General features: G+C 40.9%; 1 protein-coding gene across 4 annotated transcripts in view; it reads right to left on the bottom strand.

The window, feature by feature from the left end:
* tpp2 (tripeptidyl peptidase 2) overlaps positions 1-18743 on the bottom strand; it is a 171732-nt gene that overhangs the window by 100159 nt on the left and 52830 nt on the right. For all 4 annotated transcript variants that reach the window (XM_041198821.1, XM_041198820.1, XM_041198822.1 and 1 more), the window contains 3 exons: positions 17272-17371; positions 13526-13674; positions 7116-7231 (listed from right to left, as the gene is read on the bottom strand). In XM_041198821.1, coding sequence (XP_041054755.1) covers positions 7116-7231; positions 13526-13674; positions 17272-17371 — 365 coding nt within the window. The remainder of the gene's footprint in view (positions 1-7115; positions 7232-13525; positions 13675-17271; positions 17372-18743) is intronic.

Genomic DNA, 18743 nt, shown 5'->3' on the forward strand with positions numbered 1-18743 from the left:
TACTGAACTCTTCTTCCGCCGTCTTCGTCTCCGGGCTCACTTCTTTGGGCAGGAGTCCTCTCCCAGTTCAACGGATCCTTTTACCCATCTCCAATATTCTCCCTCCACCTGGACCCCTCCCTCTGGATTCTTACCTTCTCTCGATCTTTTCATTGAGAACTGTCGGCGCGACATTAGTCGTCTCAATTTCTCTGCTCCTCTCACCTATTCTAACCTGTCTCTCTCTGAACTTACTGCACTCCATTCTCTCAGGTCCAACCCTGACATTGTCATCAAACCCGCTGACAAGGGTGGTGCTGTTGTTGTCTGGCGCACTGACCTCTACCTCGCGGATGCTGAGCGTCAACTCGCAGACACTTCCTCCTATCTCTCCCTGGACCATGACCCCACCACTGAACATCAAGCCACTGTTTCCAGGACTGTCACTGACCTCATCTCCTCTGGGGATCTCCCTCCCACAGCTTCCAACCTGATAGTCGCCCAACCTCGGACGGCCCGCTTCTATCTCCTACCCAAAATCCACAAACAGAACTGCCCCGGTAGACCGATTGTCTCAGCTTGCTCCTGCCCCACAGAACTCATTTCTCGTTATCTTGACTCCCTTCTCTCTCCCCTTGTCCAGTCCCTTCCCACCTACATCCGTGATTCCTCTGACACCTTACGTCACATCAACAATTTCCAGTTCCCTGGCCCCTACCGCTTCCTCTTCACCATGGACGTCCAATCCCTCTACACCTCCATCCCCCACCAGGATGGTCTGAGGGCCCTTAGCTTCTTCCTCGAACAGAGGCCCGAACAATCCCCATCCACCACTACTCTCCTCCATCTGGCTGAACTTGTTCTCACGCTGAACAATTTCTCCTTCAACTCCTCTCACTTCCTCCAAATAAAAGGTGTGGCTATGGGTACCCGCATGGGCCCCAGCTATGCCTGTCTCTTTATGGGGTATGTGGAACATTCCTTGTTGCAGTCCTACTCCGGCCCCCTTCCACAACTCTTTCTCCGGTACATCGATGATTACTTCGGTGCCGCTTCATGCTCTCGTCAGGACTTGGAAAAATTTATTAATTTTGCTTCCAATCTCCACCCCTCCATCATTTTCACGTGGTCCATCTCTGACACTTCCCTTCCCTTCCTTGACCTCTTTGTCTCAATCTCTGGTGATAGACTGTCCACCAATATCCATTACAAACCCACCGACTCCCACAGCTATCTCGACTACAGCTCCTCACACCCCGCTTCCTGTAAGGATTCCATCCCATTCTCTCAGTTCCTTCGCCTCCGTCGCATCTGTTCCGATGATGCTACATTCAAAAACAGTTCCTCTGACATGTCCTCCTTCTTCCTTAACCAAGGTTTTCCACCCACGGTCGTTGACAGGGCCCTCAACCGTGTCCGGCCCATCTCCCGCGCATCCGCCCTCACGCCTTCTCCTTCCTCCCAGAAACATGATAGGGTCCCCCTTGTCCTCACTTATCACCCCACCAGCCTCCGCATTCAAAGGATCATCCTCCGCCATTTCCGCCAACTCCAGCATGATGCCACCACCAAACGCATCTTCCCTTCACCCCCCTTATCGGCATTCCGTAGGGATCGCTCCCTCCGGGACACCCTGGTCCACTCCTCCATCAGCCCCTACTCCTCAACCCCCTCCTATGGCACAACCCCATGCCCACGCAAAAGATGCAACACCTGCCCCTTCACTTCCTCTCTCCTCACCGTCCAAGGACCCAAACACTCCTTTCAAGTGAAGCAGCATTTCACTTGCATTTCCCCCAACTTAGTCTACTGCATTCGTTGCTCCCAATGTGGTCTCCTCTACATTGGAGAGACCAAACGTAAACTGGGCGACCGCTTTGCAGAACACCTGCGGTCTGTCCGCAAGAATGACCCAAACCTCCCTGTCGCTTGCCATTTTAACACTCCACCCTGCTCTCTTGCCCACATGTCTGTCCTTGGCTTGCTGCATTGTTCCAGTGAAGCCCAACGCAAACTGGAGGAACAACACCTCATCTTCCGACTAGGGACATTACAGCCTTCCGGACTGAATATTGAATTCAACAGCTTTAGGTCGTGAGCTCCCTCCCCCATCCCCATCCCCTTTCTGTTTCCCCCTTCCTTTTTTTTTCCAATAAATTATAAAGATTTTCCTTTTCCCACCTATTTCCATTATAAAAAAAAACCCCACTAGAGCTATACCTTGAGTGCCCTACCATCCATTCTTAATTAGCACATTCGTTTAGATAATATCACCAACTTTAACTTTAACACCTATGTGTTCTATTGTACTATTGTCGTTGACATCTTTTGATGATCTGCTTCTATCACTGCTTGTTTGTCCCTACAACCACACCCCCCCCTCCACCTCTCTGTCTCTCCGCCCCCCACACACACACCTTAAACCAGCTTATATTTCAGCTCTTTCTTGGACTCGAACTCAAGTTCTGTCGAAGGGTCATGAGGACTCGAAACGTCAACTCTTTTCTTCTCCGCCGATGCTGCCAGACCTGCTGAGTTTTTCCAGGTAATTCTGCTTATGAAGTGTCTGGAGAAAGGGGGTTGGGTCCCTTTTGAAGAAGTAGTTACATTTATCCAGGAACGGCCAGGTAAGAAAAAGTTAAGAGCTGAAAAGGCAAAGAGTCTTGTGGCTTATGGAGCATATTACTGTGCTTGGAGAGGTGATAAGGCTTTTAAAAAAAAGCAGGAAGAGATTGAGAACTTAAGAAATGAATTACAGCAGAAGGATCAGGAGGTAGTAAGGTTAAAGAAGCACATTTGTACTTTGGAATTGGGAGCTGAACAGTCAGCTGTCTTATTACAACAGCAGAGCATGTGCAGTCTGCATGCAGAAGCCACCTTGGTTGAGGTACATCAGTTAGGCAAGACCTCACAGAATGTCAGGAGGAGAACAGGAAACTCACAGGAGCTGGATGATGCCAGGGGAGTTTTAAGGGAATCAGTTAAATAGCCTCATGGGGATATAGATCACTCTCTCTCTGTAAAATTAACTAACTAGAACTAACAGAGAAGTTAGGAAATCAGCAAGCACCAGTATCAGCTGTTACAGCTGGAGCAGTTCAGGGAATAGGTGTGATTGAACCAGGAGACTGGTTAGATTGGGATCATGGGAATCAGGAAAGAACCTGGAGAGAGTGGCCAGCAGGCTGTGATTCCCTTGAATAGAGCTTTAACCCTTCAGTTGCTGTGGTTAGTGTGTGGAGCGTAATGGACCCGCAAGGTCAGGTCCAGTCCAGAGAGATCGGCGTGTGCCCCCTTGCCCCAGGAGAAGCTGAAGCATTGGGGTGAAAATTAGGGCCCATTGAGCTGGGGAGTGATCCTATTAGGAGAAGGGGTGATTTTAGAAGAGCCCACAATGATTTAGATGATCCAGACTTTAAGCAGGTGCTCCTGACATCATGCTTAAATTCTGAGAGGTCAGATGTCCCTGCTGATGTCTTTCAGAATGACCACCAGCTTTGTGAGCTTTTCAGAGAGATCCTTAATGTCCTCAGGATCTGGAAATTGAATCTGGCTGCAGTAATGAGCTAAACTTTACAGAAGCTTGATGAATCTGAAAAGTGTAAAGACTTCACTGTGCTGAGAAATCTGATAAGGTTTTTCAGGAGTCAGATGATTTATGACGCAAGGCATGCAAGAGATTCAAGAATTAAAAGGGAAACAGGACAGGCAAGAGGTACTTGTCCTTGCTAAAATGAGAGATGAGATGAGCTCCCTTTTCTGCGGGACAATACAACAGCTGCTTGTGTGTCTGGCCAAAAAGTAAATCGATCTGTTTCTCTGAATTCCACCAAGTCACAACTAAGGTTAAGGAAGAAAAGAAAATTTGAGCAGAAGGAAAATGGTTAGGAGAAAATAAGCTTGTAGGCTCATAGTAGAGTTAAGGTGCTGTGTGGAAAGGAAAAATACCATGGATGAGTAAGTTTGCTTGTGTATTTTGTTGAGTTATAAATCTTTTCCCTGTTTGAATATGATTTTTTTTAGGTGCCTGTAAGTGCTGTTTCTGGGTCACTGTATTAACCCTCTGTAGTCTGGTCTTGTATGTTGTTTTAAGTTTTCTTTTTTTCCCCTAGTTGTTTAATGTGTGTCGCCATTTGTATAATGGTTGAGATTTTAAACCAGTTCAAAGCTTAATTTGTTTTTTCTTCTCTCCCCTGCAGCTCGCGATCTGGGGATACTTTTGACACTTTGTGTTGATCTCATTATAAGAGCTCATATTTCTAGGGGTACATGGAAATATGAAAGTGATTGTTGAGGGTGACTATGTCAATATAATATAAGGCTTAATTGTGGATTTGTGGGAACTCAATGACCAGTTAAAAGTGAGAATTATAAGCCTGGTCTAGAGGGATGTGGAATTAGTGTTAGAATGTTACTGTATTGTTATGAGGCAGCCTTTCGGTAAAGCTGAGTTATTTAAAAATCCCAGAGGGAAATTTAAAACAACTGTCATAACCTATATTTTAAGTGGTATGGTTGAAATGCAGCTCTAAATTCAGGAATTAGACCATCAGCTCTCATGAGATTTTTATACTAAACTAAGTGAAACATTTTATTAAGTTACAACACATGGGGGAGGTGCAAGAGCAAAAAGGGATTTTGGGAAAACATAGGAAGGGAACTGCTGAGAGTCACTTCTACCTAGCAGCTCCTACTCAAAATGCAGTTTGGAGCTATTGGGAGCTCCCTTATTTTCACATTAACTCCGATTGGCTTTGGCATTGCCACGGAGTAAACAACAAGGAACTAGAAGCTCCCCAAGCTCAAGAACACATCTACTGTTAAGCTGCGATTCCATGATTCAGCAGCACCTGTTGAACAATCCTGAGTGTGCCAATAGCTACACTAACCATGGATTTAAAGTATTCAGTCAAATTTGTAACCTGGTTCATTATTGCTTGCTAGAAGTGACATACATTGATACGCAGGGACCCAAGCTCTGCAAACAAAAGGAATATGTTCAAGCCTTGTGCTTTTTTGAACTACCAAAGTGCTTGGGGTTGGGATGGCATTTGAGTGGAGGAATGCATGTGAGGGGAGGAATGCATGGAAGGGGAAGGCATGGGAGAGACGGAATGGCAGATGAGTTGGCATAGAAGGGGTGAAATGGGGGTTGAAATGAAACAGGTGAAAGGAATAGGGTATGACATGAGAATGTTAGCATGGGAAGGATGGAATATCATGGGACGGGGATTTAATGTACTATTGCAAGAAATATACTAATTTCATTGCAAATGTTTTGCAGGTCTCTGCTAGTTATTTCATATTTCAGATAGAGTAGCAAACTATTTATGCTTCACAAAAATTATAATGCTGAGCTACTTAAAAGTTTAATTTAGCAGATAACATTTTAAAGTACACAGTCCACTGACAAATACTTGAAATGTACTTCACTACTAAAATAGCTTGACAGTATTTTGTTATCACTGAAATTTAGGTAGCATTACACTTGGAACTGCCATTGAGGCAGCGGTATCAGGATATTAAAATGGTATTTGAGAACTGTGTAAATGATTGTTCATTGTCATTTAGTTTAAGTCTACCTGATTTGTCTGGACTGTTTCCTTTCAGTTTAGTAACACTGAAAATAAAAGCCGATGTTTTGTCGATTCCCCCCGAATGTAACCAGGTTTTTGGCCCCTAATTTTCATTTGGTTTGGACAGAAATAAAATAAACTCTTGCATCTATATAGGCCTTCAATGACCACAGGATGTCCCAAAGCGTTCTACAGCCAATGAAGTACTTTTGAAGTATAGTGACTGCTGTAGTGTATGAAACCCAGCAACCAAATTACGTAAAACAGCAATGTGATAACGACTAGATAATTGGTTTTTGCTAAAAATAGAAATTATAAATCAACCAAAGAGTTTTTGTTTGTATTTAAAATGGTGTATATTCTGCCTAGTCCAAGGCTTTGGCAACATCTGAGTTATAATTTTCTAACCAAAAAAGTTAAAGACAACGTGGGCAAAAGAACAGTTGAAAGAATTTTAGTACAAATTCCTGATGAAGTTCACCTTCTACTAAAAATGCACACATTCTTATTATAATAGCAATTTGAAGTCTTGATGTGTGTCCTGGTAGGGTTACATATGCTCAAACATACAGGTTGGAATTTTTGATATCTATTATAACTCAATAACACTTCTAAAATAATCTATTTATGTTATCAATGTAGATAAACCTTACTACAAAGTTTAATTGAAGATTTATTCAGAATAAAGAAAAGCATAAGTAGAATGTAAAAGTGCAGTCTTTATCTGTAAATGGAAAAAATGTGCACAGCATTTATTTCTGGAGTTAAAGCTAAAACATCTAATTAAGACAACATAAAAAAGTTTAGAAGATTTCTAAATTAAATCGCATAATGCTTCTTGAAAGACTTTTCAAAATGAAAAAAAATGAGACCAACAAAGATTTACAGCGCAAATTCATGGTTAGGAATTGTTCATTATCGCCAAGACAGCTTAAAGTTATCTCCTGTGTGTCTAAGGACAGGCACATTGATGTCATTGTTTTAACTTATTACTACAAGATAATAGCCAGTTCTCACATGGCATGCATTTTAAAACTGATTTTTAAAATCAGTTTATAAAGTGTACTTCTAGAAGGTTGGGATGCATCTACTAAATAATTTAATACTGTGTAATTTAGACACAAAAAGAGCAAAATGATTAAGATCATAAGATGCATAAGATCACTGGGAGGGAAAGACGTTTAATTTCATATTAGATTTCTAATTTCAACTTCTTATATTTTACAGTAATTGAACTAATCTCCAAGGTGCAGAATAAGCCAGATAATTTTTCTGGTTTAAAAACTTGTGAGAGGGAATTGCAATGCAGGTGGAATTAAAAATGAAACATACAATTTTATAACACAAACATATGGTTAAATTGTGAAAAGATACAATTCTGTCAAAATGGCCACAACATGCTATGTCACATCTAACTATAACTCATCTGGTCTGTAAGGTCTCAGCAAGAACTCAAATTAAATAACACACTTTTGATGGTAGAGCTGATTTTACTTTCTTTAAAACATTCAAATGCCTTAAGCCTAGTTTAAAGAAAGCTATGCAATATTAAAAATATACCTGAATTACACCATGTCCTTGCGCAAATACTTCAATATCATCAACCTTCAGGGCTGTGTTTTCAAGGGCTCGTCGAATGAAATGAACTGTATAATGAACACCATTAACCTTAAGACCTGTAAAATGTAAAACACGTTACTCTCCAGTAAGCCTGATAATGAAGGATAAAACAGTATACCATCTTTACACACTTTAATAAGCATTTATTCACAGAGATACACATTACCAACATGTACCTCCTCAACTTAAAGATCCATTCCAGTCCGCTCCTATTTGTGGGAGACCAAGTGACTCCCTGCTTAATGCTGAACACCTGCATCAAGTTACACAAATTAATATACAACTGCCAAGCATAAAGTAAAATAAATACAATATATTGAAGAAATTGGGACGACTGAAATCTTTAGTCATTGCTTCAAGCTTCGTAGCTACTGACTCCATTCCTCTCCCTGGCAATTGTCTGAGACTAAACCACACCGTTCACAACCTTGGTCTCATATTTGATCCCAAGTTGATATTCCGACCATACATCCAGGCCATCAATAAGACTGTCCAGTGCCACCTCTGTAACATCGCCCAATGTCACCCCTACCTCAGCTTATTTGTTGCTGAAATCCTCATTTTGTCTCTGTTACTTTTTGATTTGATTATTTCAATGCAATCCTGGCTGGTATCCCACAGTATAGTCTCCATAAACTTGAGATTCAGATGCCCGAGTCCTTACTCACACCAAGTCCATTTATCTATTATCCGAGGATGCTTACCTACAATGGCCCTTGGTCAAGCAACATCTTGATTTTAAAACTCTCATACTTGCTTTCAAATTCCTCCATTGCCTCATCACACCCATTCACTGCCAGCTTCTCTAGCCCTACAATCCTCCGGGATATTTGCATAACTCTAAGACTAACCTCTTGAGCATCCTCAATTTTAATTACTCCACCATTAGCAGCTATGCCATGGTCCTCAGCTCTGGAATTCCCTCTCTAAACCTCTCTGACTCTCTACCTCTCTTTCTTTAAGATGCTTCCTAAAGCCCACCTTTGACCAAGCTTTTAGTCACCTAATATCCTAATAATACCTTTTGTGGCTCAGTGTCTAAACTTAGCTTTATAACTCTCAAGCAAATCACCTTGGGAGGCTTTACGATGTTAAATTCACTTCATAAATACAAATTGTTCTCTTTTGTACAGAGAATGCTAAATCATAAGTAGGACAGTACAGTACAAGTCAAAAGAAGCTTGCTGTAATCAGATCACACAGAGCACTGTCAGTGAGATACACTGAAACAATCAAGTATTATAAGTAATTCAGAAAAAAGGCATGAGCTGACCGGTAATTTATTGAGCAACTGAGTCATGGGGCAGGATCTTTCGGTCGACGAACGGGGTCGGGACCTGCTTGCTAACGCATAAAATGATGCAGGATGATGTCGGGTGAAACTCCCGACGTCACCCCACGTCATTTCTATTTTCAGGTCGGCAGGGGCGCAGCCAAGTCAGCTGCGTGCCCGCTGACCTGTCAATGGCCTGAGGCCATTGAGAAACTAATTAAAATCATTAATGGACCTGCCCGTCCAACCTTTAGGTTGGTGGGCAGGCTGGGAGCCCTGGCGAGCTTCAGAAAAAGCATGAAACCTCATCCATGGGCGGGATGAGGTTTCACGAGGGTATTTAAATTTTTAATAAAGGTTTCAGTTAAAGTTATGGCATGTCCCAACTCATGTAACAGTGTCACATAAGGGGACATGTCAGGAAAATTTTTCTTATCATTTTTATTGCAAATTTTAATTTGGAGCCAATCTCCCTGAGGCAGCACTTAGCCTCAGGGAGATCAGTGCACTCTTTTGCGCACTTGTGCGGAAGAGCGCACTTCCGGCTGAGGGCATCCCCCCCACCCACACAGGGCGGTTGTCACATTGGGCGGGCCTTAATTGGCCCGCCCCGATCGGAGGTGCGCCCACCTACTCCCGCACATCCCCCCCATGATCTGATTGTATCCTCAACTCTACATTCCTGCCTACCCCCTATAACTTTTCACCCCCTTGTTTATCAAGAATCTATCAACTCTGCCTTAAAGATATTCAAAGACTGCTTCTACTGCCATTTGAGGAAAAGTGTTCCAAGGATTCACCATACTCAGAGAAAAAAATTCTCATTATCTGTGTCTTAAATGGGTGACCACTAGTTCTAGATTCTCCCACAAGATGAAATATCCTTTCCACATCCACCCTGTCAAGACCCCTCAGGATCTTCTATGTTTCAATCAAGTCGCCTCTTACTCTTCTAAACTGCAGCGATTATAAGCCTAGCATGTCCAACCTTTTCTCATAAGACAACCCGTCCGTTCCAGGTATTAAGTCTTGTAAACCTTCTCTGAACTGCTTTCAATGCACTTACATCCTTCCTTAAATAAAGAGACCAATACTGTACACAATGTTCCAGATGTGGTCTCACCAGAGTCCTGTATAACTGAAGCATAACCTCCCTATTTTTGTATTCAATTCTTCTCGCACTAAATGATAACATTCTATTAGCTATCCTGATTATTTGCTGTACCAACATTCTAGCCTTTTGCGATTCTTACATGAGGACACCCAGATCCTTCTGCATCTCAGAGCTCTGCAATCTCTCACTACTTAGATAATATGCTTCTCTTTTGTTTTTCCTCCCAAAATAGACAATTTCACATTTTCCCACCTTATACCCCATTTGCCAGATCTCTGCCCAGTCACTTAACTTATCTATATTGCTTTGTAGTCTCCTTGTGTCCTGTTCACCATCTTACCTTCCTACCTCCCTTAGTGTCATCACAAATTTAGCAACCATGACTTCTGTCCCTTCATCAATGTCACTTCTATAAATTGTTAGAAGTTGAGGCCCCAGCACTGATCCCTGCAGCACACCACTCATCATATCTTGCCAACCGGAAAAAGACACATTTATGCCTACCCTCTGTTTCCTATTAGCTAGCTAATCTTCTATCCATGCCAATATGTTATCCCTTACATCATGAGCTTTTATTTTTCGCAATAACCTTTGATGTAGCATCTTATTAAATGACTCTCGAAAGTACAGTGCTCTTTATCCACAGCATAAAGTTGTTTCTGCAAAGAACTCCAATAAATTGGTTAAACGTGATTTCCCTTTTACAAAACCATGTTGACTCTGCCTGATTATCCTGATTTCCAGGTGCCCTGCTTTAACGTTGTGAATAGTAGCTTTTAACATTTTCCCTATGACAGATGTTAAGTTAACTGGCTAACCCTACTATGAAGTCCATTAGGACCCAGGTACTTGTACGTCCAAATCTCCAACAATTTGTAAAGTACCATTTCCCGGATTATTATAATTTTCTTGAGTTCCTTGCTCTTTTCCATTTCCTGATTTATAGCTATTTCTGGGATGTTACTTGTATCCTCTATAGTGAAGACTGCTACAAAATATCTGGTCAAATTATCTGCAATTTCCATTATTAATTCCCCAGACTCACTTTCTATAAGATCAATGCTCACTTTGTTAACTTTTTAAAATATCTATAGAAACTTTTACTGTCTGTCTTTATATTTCTAGCTAGCTTTCTCTCATTTTCTAATTTTTCCTTCCTTATCAATCTTTTAGTCATTCTTTGCTGCTTTTTATATTCTGCCCAATCTTATGATATGCCACCCATCTTTGAGCAATTTTATACTTTTTCTTTAAGTTTGAAACTATCTTTAACTTCTAGTTAACCACAAATGGTGGGTCCTCTCCTTGGAATTTTTCTTGCTTGTTGGAATGTATCTATTCTGTGTATTCTGAAATATCCCCTTAAATGTCTGCATCTCCATTGACCTATTCCTTAACCTAATTTGCCAGTTCACATTAATTAGCTCTGCTTTCATGTCCTCATTATTACCCTTATTTAAATTTAAAATGCTAGTCTTGAGGAGACACTCTTCTCTCCCTCAAACTGAATGTAAAATTCAATCATATTATAATCACTACTACCTAGGGGCACCTTCACTATGAGATCATTGCTATCTCGTTGCACAATACCTAGTATATAGTCTGCTTTCTGCTTGGCGCCAGAACATGCTGTTGTAAGAAACTATCCCAAAAACATTCTATGAATTCCTCATCTAGGCTACCTTTGCCCATCTGACTTTTCCAGTCTATATGCACACTAAAATCCCCCAAGATTACTGCCGTACCTTTCTGGCAACTCTGATTATTTCTTCCTTTATGCCCCATCCTACCATATAGTTACTGTTAGGGGGCCTGTACACGACTCCCACGAGTGACCTCTTTCCTTTATCATCTCGACCCAAACCACATCTACATCCAGGTTTCCTTATCATCTTATCCTACTTACACCAAAGCTGACCATACATCCTTACATGGCTAAGAAAAGATAGACAATGTTACTCAGAGAAAAAAATTCAAGTGTTTTATGGGGCTGGCACAATGGGTTTCTAAACCTCTGGGATCTCAGCCTAACTCTAGCTGTTTGCTCAGAAAGGATGGTTGATCTGGTGACCAGCATACCTCATTTACCACCACAATTTCTAATTATTTCATACCTTTAACATTAATGCAATTCCAAAGTTCTTCACAGAAGACATTTGGAAAACATACTGCAATTCTGGGGAGGAGATTAGCCAGGGTGCCCAAAAGCTTGGTTTAAGAGATGAGTTTTGAGGATTTTTTTTAAAAGGAGAGAGAAGTTGAGAGACAGGGAAGTAATTCGAGAGCAGGAATGGCAAGGTGTCATCAGTGCACATGGAAGCAGGCCTCATGTCAGCGTGTAGGTAAGATGGAGAAGGGGTTAAAAATGAACCCTTGTTGGACTCCGGATGCAATAGCATAGAGGTGTGAAGAAAAGCCATCGACAGAGATGTTTGTGTTACATTCAAAGGGACAGTTGTGGAATCATGCAAGGCCAATCCCACAGAGCGAGCAAAGGGACCGCCAAAAAACTCTGCAAAGAGGACGAGGAGTGATAATGTACTACAGTTATAATCAATGAGAATATTGGTCATGATTTTATTTGGGCCATTTTCATATCACGGGAATGACAGAAGCCAGACTGGAGATGTTTGAACAGAGAGTTACGATACAGACGGAAAACAGAAATAATGGTGTGAGGATGGAATTGTTGTGAGTGATTATCTTGTCCCTGAATTGGTAGTGCTCGATATTCACAGTCAATGAAGATGAGTGTTCCATTCTTAGCATTAACATACTATAACCTCAAACAATTTCACAAGATTATTTCACAAATAATAATTATCCAAATTGTATTTCAGTAAATAAACTAGAACTTTGCTCAACAAAACAGATAGGAATTTCAGGGTTCCCTAAAAGAAAATACTTGGGTAGATGGCTCACAGAAAACTTGCTGTAGGCATTTCTATAATGCAATTCATTTTACTGCAACCAAAGATAAGTATGCCTATACATTATGCATGCTGAGCATAATTTTTTTAACACTATCAGAGATGAGTGTCTAAAACACATTAGCGGACACCAAGAGAAAACAGAGCAATTTCATATAAGCTTAAAAGAAAATGGGAACTTGTTGAATAGCCTAAAACATCTAATAATTTTTGCACTTTGATATAGGAATAATTAATAATTTACTTTTCTGTTTTGAAATAGCTGAAGCCAATGATCTAAAAGGTTCTTTGTAATTGGCAGCAGTGTGTGTACCATCAACAAAATGCACTGCAGCAACTCACCAAACCTCCTTCGAAAGCACCATCCGAACCCACGACCTCAATCACCCACAAGAACAAAGGCAGCAGACTCACGGAAACGCCACCATCTGCAAATTCCCCTCCAAACCATACATCATCCTGACTTGACACTATATCACCATTCTTCACTGTTGTTAGGTCAAAATCAGGGAACTGCCTTTCAAACAGCACCAGCACTGTACCTACACCAGATGGACTGCAGTGGTTCAAGAAGGTGGCTTACCACCACCTTCCTATTGGCAATTAGGGATATGCAACAAAGATTCACATCAGGGTGAGTGCAATATGACCAACATTTTGGGAAGATCAGAAGAATAATTCCTTCACATTTAGATGAATACCTACAACCAATGCAACACTTCGGAACAGCAAAGGACTAAAATGCATTAATATACAGATCAGACTACTTTAATAAATACCAAAATGCTTGAACCTAAAACAGGCACTGCTGGAAATACTCAGGATGACAGCATCTGTGGGAAGAAACAGAGGTAAATTTCAAGTCTTGTGACCTTTCATCAGGACTGCTTGAACCATATCTACAAATATTCTATGGAATTCCATGTCTACCTATTTTGAGTGAACAGATTAATAATGAGAGAGTATACTGATATGAGAAATACATTCTGTTTCCACACACTATTCAGTCATTTGTTGCAGGACTCGTGGTTACCTGAGAGAAGCAAAGCAATGCCTCCACAAGCATTTGGAGAAGACATCGAAGTTCCATTCATCAATTGTGTTCCACGTAATGTCCAGTTTGGGACAGAAGCTATGGCACCACCTGGTGCACTTATACTCACTCCAAGAGCTCCATCCGCACTAAAATACATTAAAAAGATCTAGTAAACTACACATTTAAGACAAAAGACAGCCAGGAAAGAACTAGTCTATGATACAGAAAAATAAATTTCATTTCTTTTTTAAGAACCTCCACTGATATCACATTATATCAGCAGTCCTAATGCAGCCCAAATCCACCACATGAAAACACCCCCATCACCACAGTGGCAATAGTGTGTACCATCTTCAAGATATACTGCAGCAACTCACCAAGGCTTCTTCAAAAGCACCTACCAAACCCTTCACCTCTACTAGCTAGGGGCAGCAGACACTCTGAAACACTACCACACACAAGTTCCTCTCCAAGTCACACACTTGCACGACTTGGAAATATATCACTATTCCTTCATTATCACTGGGTCAAACTCCTGGAACTCTCTGCCTAACAGCACTATCAGAATGTCTTCACTGCAAGGAGATGGCTTCTCAAGGACAAATATGGATTGGCAATAAATGCTGGCATTGCTAGTAACGAACAAATAAAAAAAATTGCACAGAACAGTAATCTTCATCTTCAGGCCATCTCAAACATGAATCCTGACACTTCATATACTGTAACAATTTCAATTACCAAATTGGTAGCATCAAAAATGCACTAGTAAACATTCACCATAAAATTTAATCTACAAGAAGACTTGACTAAATTCAAGCAGTGCTTATTCAGCAAGTTCTCAAGGTTCCATGTCACATATGGATCAAGTATCATTTTCCAAGTTTTATCTTCTATATTCTATACATACCAGTCTATGGGGAGAATTTTCTCCCTGTTGGTCAGGCCGTTGGGTGTGGAGCCGATTGCCACTCATGATTGGCTGCGCGCCGCCATTTTACGTGGGCGGGTGAATTAAGGCGCTCAACGCTACTTGTGCAGATGGGGGGAGGATGGACTCGATGCCTGCGCTCTTTCGTGCATGCGTGCGAAAAAGCACAGAAATCTCCCTGAGGCAGCTCCGTGCCTCAGGGAGATTTTCAGTTCAAAAGATGTTTAAAATAAAAAAAATAAAATTATTCAGACATGTCCTCTCATGTGACAGTGTCACATGAGCTGGGACATATTTATGAATTTTAATAAAGACTTTTATTTAATTCATAAACCCTTCATGAAACTTCATCCCATCCATGAGAAATGCGAAGGCCGCCTGGGCTTTTCGCCTGCCTGCCAACCTTAAAGTTGGATGGGCAGCCCTGACAGTCACTTTAACTAAGTAATTATTGACCTTAACAGGCCTTTGACAGTTCGCCAAGCACGCAGCTGACTCCAGTGTGCACCGGCCGAACTGAAGATCGGAATGATGTGCAGTGACGTTGGGATGCACGCCTGACATCACTGCGTGTGATTTTACACATTGGCATGTGGAGCCTGCCCCAGCACACCAAATGGAAGATTCTGACCTATGATATCAGGGTATGGGGCCTTTATTTTTTATTTGACATCATTTTTTGCCCAAAAGAAATCTTAATATTTTTACTTTGTGATCCAGCTTGCTAAGAAGAAATTAATGACCATTTTGAAAATCCCAATGCTAAAGTTGCAGTATAACTTTGGATCAATATTCACCACTGCAATCTAGTAATTTGGGATCCTGTGGAGGAGCCAATGACACACAGCTTGAATTTGATAACTGAATGGAGTAAAACTCCACCATAGTATTAAATCCTTTGAACCTCCTCAACATGTTTTAAACTTACCAGAGTGGATTTCAATTCTGCCTATATTCCCTAAATGAGCAAATTTTAACATAGCTCTCCTCTATGCAGAAGAATTTCAATTTGATCAAGAAAACATAACAAAGGTGCTGACTGGAAGAAATATTATGATCTTTGACAGTTTAGTACAGTTTTAATAACCTGGTCTAAGGAATAATTTATATTTCTACAAATTCAAAAAATTTAGTTTACACTTTGAAATGACAGGTAAAAGTGAAGGACATTCCTAAACATGCTGACTTGGAAAACCCAAGTTGTGAAGCTATGTCACTTATATCCAATATTCAAAAATGGAACAAATATTATAGACCAAAAGCAATGAATTTGGACCCTTAGTTTGGGAAGGAACATTTTTGTGTCTAACATATCGAGGTCAGAATTGCAGGAAAAGAACCAGGATCCTACCATACAATGCAGAGCAACAGCACTGCTAGCTCATAATTTTCCTACCCATGTGACAATATATAGGCAAAAGGTAATACTGACTAGTTGTACCAGCGTGAACAGAATCAACTGAATTCACCCCTTGAGAAGACTTCCCCCCCCCAGAGTAAAGAAAGTATAAATACTTCATCATATATGAAGAATACCTTCCTTTGATTGAACACATATGGTTTCCAAATATAAATAGGCACAACCTCTTTTCTAAAAACACTTGCGTTGAAATTACACTATTTAAAACAACGGGCCAAATCTTCCGATCTCCAGATTGTCGGGATGATCGCGTCTGGAGCCTGCGGAAGTCCTGACACGTGAACTTATGAGGGAATTACTCAGGAAGTTTAAACTTATGTCGGGCAATTTCCCTATGACCCTGGACCCTCCACAAACGTCTCCAACTCTGATCTAGAATTGGAGGCTTCAGGCAGTCCTGCGGTACTTATCTTAACAGTTACCCAGGAAATTTTAGACAGATTAAAACCTAGTCTAATATCTTGATATCTCCATAACTGATCCACTCAATCACACACCTGACCCCTGACTACCCTCACAACCCGATTATCCTGACTAACTCTCAAACAGACTACCCCTTCAACCTGATCACCCCTTCGACCTGATCAGCCCTCCTGATCACCCAATTAACTCCCCTCCTAACCAGACCTGGCTATCCCTTGACCTGACTACCCCTTCTGACCACCCTTCTACCCTCCCAACTAGATCTGTCTACCCCTCCGACCTCCTGACTAACCACCCACCCAAATGCCCCCACTGGATCAGACTACCCCTCCCGAATAGGCCAGACTACCCTTCTTGACCACCTGACCATCCTCCCGACCCAACCACCCTCACACAACCACCCACCCACCCTACCCACTTACCTACTCACTCATCTACCCAGTCATCCTTTCATTCATCCATTTACTAACATTCAAACTAGACCTTTAAACTTCCCATACAGCTAGTGCTGTAAAAAGGGGATGCGTCATGTCTTCCCCTGACTCTACTCCACTCCAACAGAATTCTCTGAGGGATGCTGCATTGTGCATTTCAGTGAAAGCTAGGATTGGAAGAGCCCGGAAGAAATACGCAGCAGCATCAAGTTGGGGGAATTTATGAGTGCAGTGGTAACCCACTCATCATTGCCCACTGCTCAGAAGATTTGGGTCAAAGAATTAATGATTTAGTTGAAATAGGACAAAGGAATTTCAAAAAATTAGGTTAACACATTTATTACTAATAACACAACACAATTTCAGGGCAACAGAATGAATAAAACTTAAAAAAAAACAACTAGGTGGAGAGAATAAATCAATGCTACTTTGTTCTTATGATTACTCAGGAATTACTCGTTACTGCTGCACTATTCACAATAGTTTAACATAAAAGCTTCTTCTGCAGCCTGAGTTGACCAACACAGATGTTGCTTACCATGGTCCTCTTGAAGACCAAGTATATTGGTTGGCAGGAAGCTTCTCTCGCAAGGAGTATTCAGCAATCATCATATCAGGTGAGACATATGCACCAACACCTGTAGATAATACAATTTTTAAACTAAATGAGTTTATGCAATCAGTGTCTGGAAACATTCTATGGTGGAACTACTTCTGTACCAAACTGTTGCTTTATGGGAAATTAATTGCTTGGGTCTGTCCTTGGCTTGCTGCATTGTTCCAGTGAAGCCCAACACAAACTGGAGGAACAGCACCTCATCTTCCGACTAGGCACTTTACAGCCTTCCGGACTGAATATTGAATTCAACAACTTTAGGTCTTGAACTCCCTCCTCCATCCCCACCCCCTTTCTGTTTCTTCCAATAATTTATATAGATTTTTCTTTTCCCACATATTTCCATTATTTTAAAATCTTTTATGCCCCCCACCCCCAATAGAGCTATACATTGAGTGCCGTACCATCCATTCTTAATTAGCACATTCGTTTAGATAATATCACCAACTTCAACACCTCTGTGTTCTTTTGCCTGTGACATCTTTTGATTGTCTGCTCCTGTCACTGCTTGCTTGTCCCTACAACCACACTCTTTTCTTCTCCGTCGATGCTGCCAGACCTGCTGAGTTTTTCCAGATAATTCTGTTTTTGTTTTGGATTTCCAGCATCCGCAGTTTTTTGTTTTTATTACATAACCACATGTATTCATCTAGACTTTTTTACATGACTATCCTTAGTCTTGTGACAAACACTTCAGACCCAATAAAATAGACATCATCTACACAATACCAACAAGAAAGCTATATATTGGTATGCAATAATTATACACAAAAGGACCAAAGTTTAGTAGAAAGAGACTATAAGATAGAAAAGTTCAAATATAAACTAAAATAGCAGCCCACTGAACTGATTATGCAAGTTTAAATAGAAACTAAGCAATTTATAGTAGAAAACATAGGGCTCGCTAGCACATGATCAAAGCAAAATATTGCACCACAGAATAGTTGGGCATTGGGTCACTCTCAATATTCTGTACACTAACTTGTTTGGGATATCATGCACTCAAGAAAAGACAGAAACACAAATTCAAATGAACAAGGATCACAGATATGAACAGCAGATCATCTGCCTAATTGTTCAGTGATTTGTGTTCAATAAGGGTAGGGAAAGAAAATATATGTGTTATCAATTTTTGACCAAGCATCATTAAGAGTGGGGGTGTTATGTACTATATGGCTGAATTTAGCAGTATTTTTAATTATTACATGTGGAGAAAATTAAGATGGTTGCAAAGGTATTAATCAAAATTGAATTTTAAATAATTTAAGCAGAAACTAATTTCAGCCACTGACTGAAGATACTTACCGCAGCAAAATTAGATCATCTACATAAAGTATTTAATCGTGGGTTCAATTTTCCACAATTTTTAACTCTCAAAAAAATCATATACAGGA

Source organism: Carcharodon carcharias, chromosome 11 (assembly GCF_017639515.1).
Source record: "Carcharodon carcharias isolate sCarCar2 chromosome 11, sCarCar2.pri, whole genome shotgun sequence".
Taxonomy (NCBI): domain Eukaryota; kingdom Metazoa; phylum Chordata; class Chondrichthyes; order Lamniformes; family Lamnidae; genus Carcharodon; species Carcharodon carcharias.